The 8,940-nt window shown below is 37.7% G+C and overlaps 1 protein-coding gene across 1 annotated transcript; it reads left to right on the top strand.

Moving 5' to 3' along the window:
- Positions 1-1,999: 1,999 nt before the first annotated feature.
- Positions 2,000-2,809, top strand: LOC126882696 (uncharacterized). Its single transcript, XM_050647675.1, has one exon. The coding sequence runs from the start codon at positions 2,000-2,002 to the stop codon at positions 2,807-2,809; it is 810 nt and encodes a 269-aa protein (XP_050503632.1).
- The last annotated feature ends 6,131 nt before the right edge of the window (positions 2,810-8,940 follow it).

Genomic DNA, 8,940 nt, shown 5'->3' with positions numbered 1-8,940 from the left:
TATTGAAGACCATGTCTTTTGAACTAGTTTGAGTGATAGTGAAAAGCAAAGTATAGTGCTTGCGTCTTGGAATGAAGGCCCAGAAACTACAAAAGAAACCGAGGACGACCACCCACTAGATGGACCGATGACATAAAACGAGTAGCGGGAGACTGGCTACAAGCGGCCCAGTGTAGAGAACACTGGTAAGAAATTAGGGAGACATATGTTCAGCAGTGGACGTGATTGGCTGATTGATGATAATCTCAAATAATACTAGTTATAATTCTCCAAATTAAAATCGGTCTTCCTAGCGTGTTTCAGCTGATTTTTTAAAATTTATACCCTAAATAAATCTTTTTTATCATCTTTTGACATCCACCATTTCATTTGGTGTTGCCCTCTCTGATATTGCAAATTACTATTTAGAAGTTATTTTCTTGTGACATTTTAATATATTTTATCTCCAAAGGGAAATTAACTACTTTTGTTTTACGTTGAAAATTCCACCTTTCTATTTCCTCATCGATTAAAAAAAAAAAAGAATTATCTTCTTTAATATACAGGGTGTTTGGTAAAGAATGGGCCTTACACATTCCTGAGGTTAAAATAGGTCGATTTAAGCTAACTTACCTTAGTACGAAAGTTAAATAATAACCGAAATACTGTCGTGAAAGTTAAACTTTTATTTTATTTATTCTTGAATATTTCCTGACAGTCATGGGGTAACAACACGAAACTTGGTATGCGGGGTTTTTTGGGACGAAAAATCTAAATTAGCCACCAAAAATGATATATTATCCAGAGGGCGCTACATACGCCTTTCAGCGCTCATTTAATATGTTAAATTTTTTTTGTTACCCACTCTACATACTTATAGCGATACGCTTTAATTACTATTTTTGCTAATTGTAATTTTAATATTTTTTCTCAAAAACAAAACAACGTTAGTCATTCAAACTGCACATTCAAATACGAAGGTTATGGCCTTACCCTGTGACATCTGTTGTTCGTCTATGCGGCAACAAACTGAACCCTCATTAATTAAGTATTTTATCAGACAGTTAATGTGTCAACAGCTAGCTATGCATTCGAAATTATTTTTCTTAAAACCGTAAAAGTAGACGCCAGACTTGATAGTGATTTATGTGATCATCTGGTCAGGGGAAAAGGAATGGAGAATTCTCACGACGAGGTCGAGGCGCGTGTTGAAGCGAGATTCAAGTGGGTCCTAATTTAAACGTCGGCAAAGAGAGATATAATATATATAATAGTGGAAAAGAAAGAGAACGCAGATACCCTACAAGATGGTAAAATTAGTAATATTTACACTTTGTGATAAAATGTCCCGAATATGTCCCGAAGAATACAGGCAACCAAAAAGTTGACCGCTCTCAGTGGTGGAGATAAAAATATTAGTTGATTTTTTTAATTCTCACAATGATAAAAATTAGAACAAAACGTAGTTTGACCATAAAATTACCACGCCACTGATCATACCCTCGGCTGACGAGACATCCACACTATCTGCAGGCTAATAAATTTTAGCATTTGGTGTTATTTTAAGGGTCATAAATACCAAATTTTGACAGAAATTTCTCTATCTCTTCTTACGTTTAATCTTTTTCACGTTGGGTTGAATTCCGTCTTCAGTTTTTATCTTTTTCTGTTACATTTTTTTATTTCACTCATAATGTCGCAACACGCTCTGTCAGTTTTCCTCTGAATACAAACATTTTCTTCGTTTGTGGTTGCTTTCTTTAGTCACTACGCAGCATGCGAACCATTCACACATACCGACGCGACCCTCTCCGAGAGACATAAACGAACACATTTTCGTTGCAAAAATAAAATTACCGTTTGTTTTATTATATCCATTTTTAATTAAATTCCGCAACTCACCCATCGGAATATTGGTGACCCTCGCGAGTATTTTAAACCGCCGCGAAAATTTAAAAAAGAGTTAGTGTTAATAATATTACATTTTTGCCGGTTTTTTTAAATACAGTGAATATCGAAAATGACGGACGCTAACACCAGTGCCAATACCAGTGCCTCAGTGGATCGGATTTCAGTTAAAATCCCACCTTTCTGGCCCAACGATCCTGAAATATGGTTCCTGCAAGTAGAAAACCAATTTACACTGGCAAATATAACAAGTGACGCAACCAAATTCAACTATATAGTTGCCAATTTAGACACAGCCTACATATTAGAAGTTAGGGACATCATTGTTTCACCACCAGCCACAGAGAGGTATGAAAAATTAAAATCAGAATTAATTAAGAGACTTAGTGCATCACAGCAACAAAAGATTAAAAGACTACTTGAGCATGAAGAACTGGGCGATCGAAGACCTTCGCAGTTCTTACGACATTTACAGTCTTTAGCAGGCACAACGGTACCAGAAAATATTGTAAGGTCTCTGTGGTTAGGTAGACTGCCAGCGTCTACACAGGCTATTTTAGCTACTCAAGCTAAAGCTAGTTTGGACGCAGTTGCCGAGCTAGCTGACACAATATCTGAAGCGATAGCTCCTAGGGCCCAAATTTCAGAAGCTTCTAACGCTCTTGAAAGTACCATAGAGAAATTGACAGCCGAATTAGCTGAAATGAAAATCCAGCTATCCAGCTTGTCAAATGCTCAAGCACAAGCTAACACATACCGTCGAAACCGCAGCAACTCAAGAGGCAGACCTTATCCTAGAGACAGGAGCTACAGCAGGGAACGTAATAGTGATATTTGTTGGTACCACTACCGTTTTGATGACCAGGCTCAAAAGTGCTCTCCTCCATGCAAGCACCAGGGAAACGTCGCGGGCAGTCGGTAGATGCGGCATCCGATCGAAGCCCAAAGTCTCGCCGCCTTTACGTAACAGACTATGATACAAAAAAACAGTTTTTAGTCGACACCGGTGCCGATCTGTGCGTTTTCCCGCGGAAATATGTACGGGGTGCACGCGAAAAGACTTCATACGAACTATACGCGGCCAATGACACTAAAATCGCGACATACGGCTATGTGAACTTGACATTAAACATCGGACTACTGCGTGATTTTACGTGGCGATTCGTAGTGGCGGACATTTCAAAGCCCATTATCGGAGCCGATTTTCTTTCCCATTTCGCGCTCCTAGTGGACATTGCTAACCAGTGCTTAGTAGACAGTACGACAACCCTTCGAACAAAGGGACTCGTTAAAGAGTGTTTCGACGGCAGCATAAAGACTATCGCGGAAGCGTCACGTTACCACGAACTGCTGCTACGATTTCCGGAAATCACGCGACCTGCCGGTATCGTGAAAGACATTCAACATCAAACGAAGCACCACATCGATACAACACCAGGTCCACCCGTTTTTTCAAAGCCTCGACGATTAGCACCTGACAAACTGCAATAGGCTAAAAAAGAGTTCGAAAATCTTCTACGGCTAGGCATCATAAGACCATCGAAAAGTAACTGGTCTACTCCACTGCACATGGTCCCGAAGAAAGGTGAGGAATGGAGACCCTGCGGAGATTATCGACGTCTCAACCAAAAAACAGTTCCAGATCGATATCCAATTCCGCACATCGAAGATTTCGGTCAGGCGCTAGCTGGTAAGACAATTTTCTCTACAATAGATTTAGTGAGAGCATACAACCAGATACCAGTAGCCACCGATGACATACCAAAAACCGCCGTTACCACACCATTTGGGCTGTACGAATACTTATATATGCCTTTTGGTTTACGAAACGCAGGACAGACATTCCAGCGTTTCATAGACGAGATTTTACGTGGTCTAGACTTCGCCTACGCCTACATCGATGACATTCTCATTGCATCAGAATCCGAAGAGCAGCATATGTCGCATTTAGAAGAGATTTTCAAAAGGCTCAAGCAGTTTGGCGTTGTGATAAATCCAGCGAAGTGTCAATTCGGCAAAAACGAGATTACCTTTTTGGGATACACAGTATCAGACGGAGGACTCACACCCCCACAAGAAAAAGTAGCAGCTGTACAGAATTTCACTCAGCCAAAAACAGTGAAAGACCTACGCAGATTTCTAGGTATGTTAAACTTCTACCGAAGGTTCATACCCAATGCAGCTGAGCTACAAGCACCACTACATGATGCCCTAAAAGGTAATGTCAAAGGAAAAGCACCAATCGAATGGACACCACAGCGAATCCAAGCCTTTGACGACTGCAAAAATAGTTTAGCTAACGCTGCTTTACTGAGCCACCCTGTAAACGATGTTGATATCTCCATCACTTGTGACGCTTCTGATTTTTGTGCGGGAGCTGTACTACAACAAAAAACGAATACAGGTATGAAACCTTTAGCTTTCTTTTCTAAGAAATTCTCACCTAGCGAAAAGAAATACAGTGCATACGACAGAGAACTATTAGCTATATATCTAGCCATAAAACACTTCAGACATATGATCGAAGGTAAGGACATAACGATATACACAGACCAGAAACCAATCACCTTCGCCTTTACTCAGAAGCTAGATAAATGTAGTCCTAGACAGTTTAGATATTTAGACTATATAGGACAGTTTTGCACTAACATTCAGCACATTTCTGGTTTAACAAATATTGTGGCAGACGCACTATCTCGAGTCGATAGCATCAAGAAAGATATCGACATCACTGACTTAGCTCTCGCACAAGAAACTGATCCAGAACTGCAAACTTTTTTAAGTGAGAAAACATCACTACAAATGAAGAAAATACGTTTTTCCGAGCAAAACGTGAGTTTGTACTGCGACATATCAACATCTACAGCCAGACCATTTATACCGAAACCACTTCGAATGGCAATTTTTCGCACCATGCATAACCTAGCACATCCCGGAATCAACAGTTCTGTGAAGATGATCACACAGCGATATGTTTGGCCATCCATTAAATCAGATGTGAGGAAATGGACTCGAGCGTGTCTACAGTGCCAAAAAGCGAAAATATCGCGCCACATTGTTTCACCTAGTGGAAGTTATTTACCACCTTCCAGCCGATTCGAACATGTCCACATAGACATTATAGTGATGCCGATTTCAGAAGGAAACAGATACTGTTTAACATGTGTCGATCGTTTCACACGTTGGCCAGAAGCTTTCCCGATGCCTAATCAAGAAGCAGACACAGTAGCCAGAACATTTTTTTCTGGTTGGATAGCTCGTTTCGGCACTCCCAAGTGCATCACAACAGATCAAGGCCGACAATTCGAATCGCATCTTTTCAAGTCATTATGCAAATTAACTGGAACTTTCCATTTAAGGACAACCGCCTATCATCCGCAAGCAAATGGTATGGTAGAAAGGTTTCATCGACAGTTAAAAGCAGCAATTCGATGTCATGAAAACATCCGATGGACCGAAAGCCTACCTTCAGTGTTACTGGGCATACGAGCAGCGTGGAGAGAAGATTTAGGTACTTCCGCCGCCGAACTCGTGTACGGAGAACCATTGTGTTTGCCAGGTGAACTATTGTTTTCATCACAAAGAAACACCGACGACAATGCTCACATTTATTTAAAAACACTTCGAAACCATTTCGAAAACCTCCGTCCTACGCAACCGTCGCATCATGGATCCAAAAGTACCTTCATTTTCAAAGACATGAAAACCACCTCTCACGTTTTCATCCGCCGTGATACAATCAAAAGCAGCTTAGAAAACCCATATCACGGTCCTTTTCCAGTTGTTAAGCGAGATGACAAGACTTTTGTAGTCCGGGTAAACGGGAAGGAATCAACAATTTCCATAGACAGATTGAAACCTGCTTACGAACTTCACGACTCTACCCATCACGAAACAAAAGAAATGACCAGCAAAACAAACAACAACAGACCAAAGAGGAAAGCAAGATTTACTGGAACTTACCAAGAAAATGTTAGTTCAAAGTGAATCAAGTGATTTTTTTTCTTTCTCCTTGTATAAACTTTGCATTATTTTTTTTTCCTATTTTCAATTTTCATTATATGTAATTTGTATATATTATATATTATCTATCGTTTTAGTCTCTCAGAAGGGGGTGTATAGCGATACGCTTTAATTACTATTTTTGCTAATTGTAATTTTAATATTTTTTCTCAAAAACAAAACAACGTTAGTCATTCAAACTGCACATTCAAATACGAAGGTTATGGCCTTACCCTGTGACATCTGTTGTTCGTCTATGCGGCAACAAACTGCACCCTCATTAATTAAGTATTTTATCAGACAGTTAATGTGTCAACAGCTAGTTATGCATTCGAAATTATTTTTCTTAAAACCGTAAAAGTAGACGCCAGACTTGATAGTGATTTATGTGATCATCTGGTCAGGGGAAAAGGAATACAAACATTATCTTCGTTTGTGGTTGCTTTCTTTAGTCACTACGCAGCATGCGAACCATTCACACATACCGACGCGACCCTCTCCGAGAGACATAAACGAACACATTTTCGTTGCAAAAATAAAATTACCGTTTGTTTTATTATATCCATTTTTAATTAAATTCCGCAACTCGCCCATCGGAATATACTTTTTGAATCAAAACTTTTATTCTCTTAATATTTTTACTTAAAAAAAGGTATATTACATTCATCTCGTTAAACTTAACCGTTTTCGATATAAATGCATTTTAAATCTGCGAGGCAACATAATTTTTTGCATAATATCATTGTAGTGAAAAATAACTTAAAACCATAAAAATTTCCAAGAATGTATCGCAACTTTCTTCAAATTGAATTTGCGATGTAATGACATAAATATGAAAACTGACACAATTATTATGGTTTTATGAGATTTAAAATGCGTTATCTAGAAAACAGTTTAACTAGATGAATGTAGTATATCTTTTTTAAGTAAAACTATGAAGAGAATAAAAAATTTTGATTCAAAAAGTATGTAGAGTGGGGGATAAAAAAAATTTAACGTATTAAATGAGCGCTGAAATACGTGTGTGGCGCCCTCTAGGTAATACATCCTTTTTGGTGGCGAATTTAGCTTTCTCGTCCCAAAAAACTCCCGCTTGCCAAATTTCGTGTTGTTATCCCATATATGTGAGGAAATATTCAAGAATAAAATTAATATAAAAGCTTAACTTTGACACCCTGTATTCGGCTATTATCAACTTTCGTACTAAGGCAAGTTAGGTTAAATCGACCTATTTTAAGCTCAGGAATCTAAGGTTAAGGTTAATCTATGGCCCATTTTTTACCAAACACCCTCTATAAATTGTTATTACTAAAAGAAATACAGTTAAAATATTACGATGGATTAAGTGTCTGGAAATAAATGCATTAATTAAAACTTTTACTCAATCATAATTTTGAAAAATCATAATTTTGGTGTCATTCATTTTTAGCTTATAATTGCCCCTTGTCCTAACAAAATAAATACTACGAACATGAAAGGGCTAGACGGAACGCAGGGTGGTTGTTGGAAGTCGGGGTCGACGTTGTGGTGCGTGGCACGATTTTACGATGGTGGCGCCAGAATTCCTAATGTATCCCAAAGAATCCTCACTAACATTTGCATATTAGACGACGCTCACATGCTGGCCATCTAAATTAAACATAACAGTTTTTATTTCGCCAGAAACCTCTTAAAAATAAATGGATGCAAAAATGCAGAATGAATTTTATGACTGTGTATAAAGGTTCCATAACGTGCTCCAATTATATTAATTAAAATATCTACAAAATTTAGTTTACTTTTATACATTTTGAATACATCATATTATTATTATCGGATATCGGTAGGAAGATTGTTACCTTCCCGATTTCCCGATTTGCTAGAAGATATTCCTCCTAATGAACGTCAAGAAATGTGGCGGTAACAAGTATTCTTCTTCTTCTTCTTCTTCTTCTTCTTCTTCTTCTTCTTCTTCTTCTTCTTCTTCTTCTTCTTCTTCTTCTTCGTCTTCTTCTTCTTCTTCTTCTTCTTCTTCTGCTTCTTTTTCTTCTTATTCTTCTTCCTCTTCTTCTTATTTTTCTTTTATTTACCATTCAATAATTGACGGAGTTGAGTTCTAGTTTAATACCCCGGGGGTTTTTGGGCTCACTGAATACGCATTAGAGTGGAGTGAAAATTTTTTTTTTTAAATTTGATTAGCACTATTTAGCAAAAGTTGCCTTTGATGTAGTAGATGACCTGTAAATTTTTTGAAAATTAAAAAAAAATTCTTCATTCCCCGCCGCAGGCTAAAAAAATTAAAAATAATTTTTTTTTATAAATAGCATTAACTACTAAAAGTTGCTTTTACTTCTGTAGATAATCTACAATTAAAAAAATATATATTATAACATTTTTTCATTCCCCGCCATGATCCTAAAAAAAGTTACGCGCCAAAAATTGTTAAAACATTGGTCATTTTATGGCTTCTTAACATTAGAAAAATCCAATTCTCTATATTTACTAGAAAAGAATTTGTTTAAAAAAAATGCATAATTGTCAGTAAATAAAACATCGATTTGACCTTCAGCTCGTTTTTTTAACCCATTGCTACTTTTGTCAGCATCGCATATTATCGCGTCACGTCGCCGTCGGTTGAGAGCGCAGACTCTCGGCGCGGTCTCGGCTCTCGGTCTAGTCGATCTCAATCAACCACAGTTCAGTTCTTGGTTATTTGTCGCTTAAGTAAGTTCTGCTACGTAGTGCGTGTTGTGTTTTTGTACGAGAATAAAGAATACTTTAAATTAAGTTACCCAAATAATAGTGGTCGTGTGGTCGTTTACTTCGTAGTTAATAATGACGACGCGAAGTAAAACAAATTGTGCTATAATTGGGCCTTCGATTGATTTAAATTCGGGAGGAACAATGTTGCCCTCTCGGGAACAAGTGCTTCAATATTATAATTTTATAATGTTGTTCTGAAGCTATTTTCTTGTGGCATTTTTATAATCAAGTATATTCAAATGGGAAATAAGCCACAATTTTACCTAAAAATGATTTTATTAACGTTTCGACGTCCAAGTCGGGTGTCGT

This window comes from Diabrotica virgifera, chromosome 3, assembly GCF_917563875.1.
Source record: "Diabrotica virgifera virgifera chromosome 3, PGI_DIABVI_V3a".
NCBI classification, from domain to species: Eukaryota; Metazoa; Arthropoda; class Insecta; order Coleoptera; family Chrysomelidae; genus Diabrotica; species Diabrotica virgifera.
This window is presented reverse-complemented; position numbering and strand designations above follow the sequence as displayed.

Excerpts from the sequence above, each read along its gene's own strand:
- LOC126882696 (XM_050647675.1), top strand. The coding sequence starts at position 2,000 with ATGACGGACGCTAACACCAGTGCCAATACCAGTGCCTCAGTGGATCGG.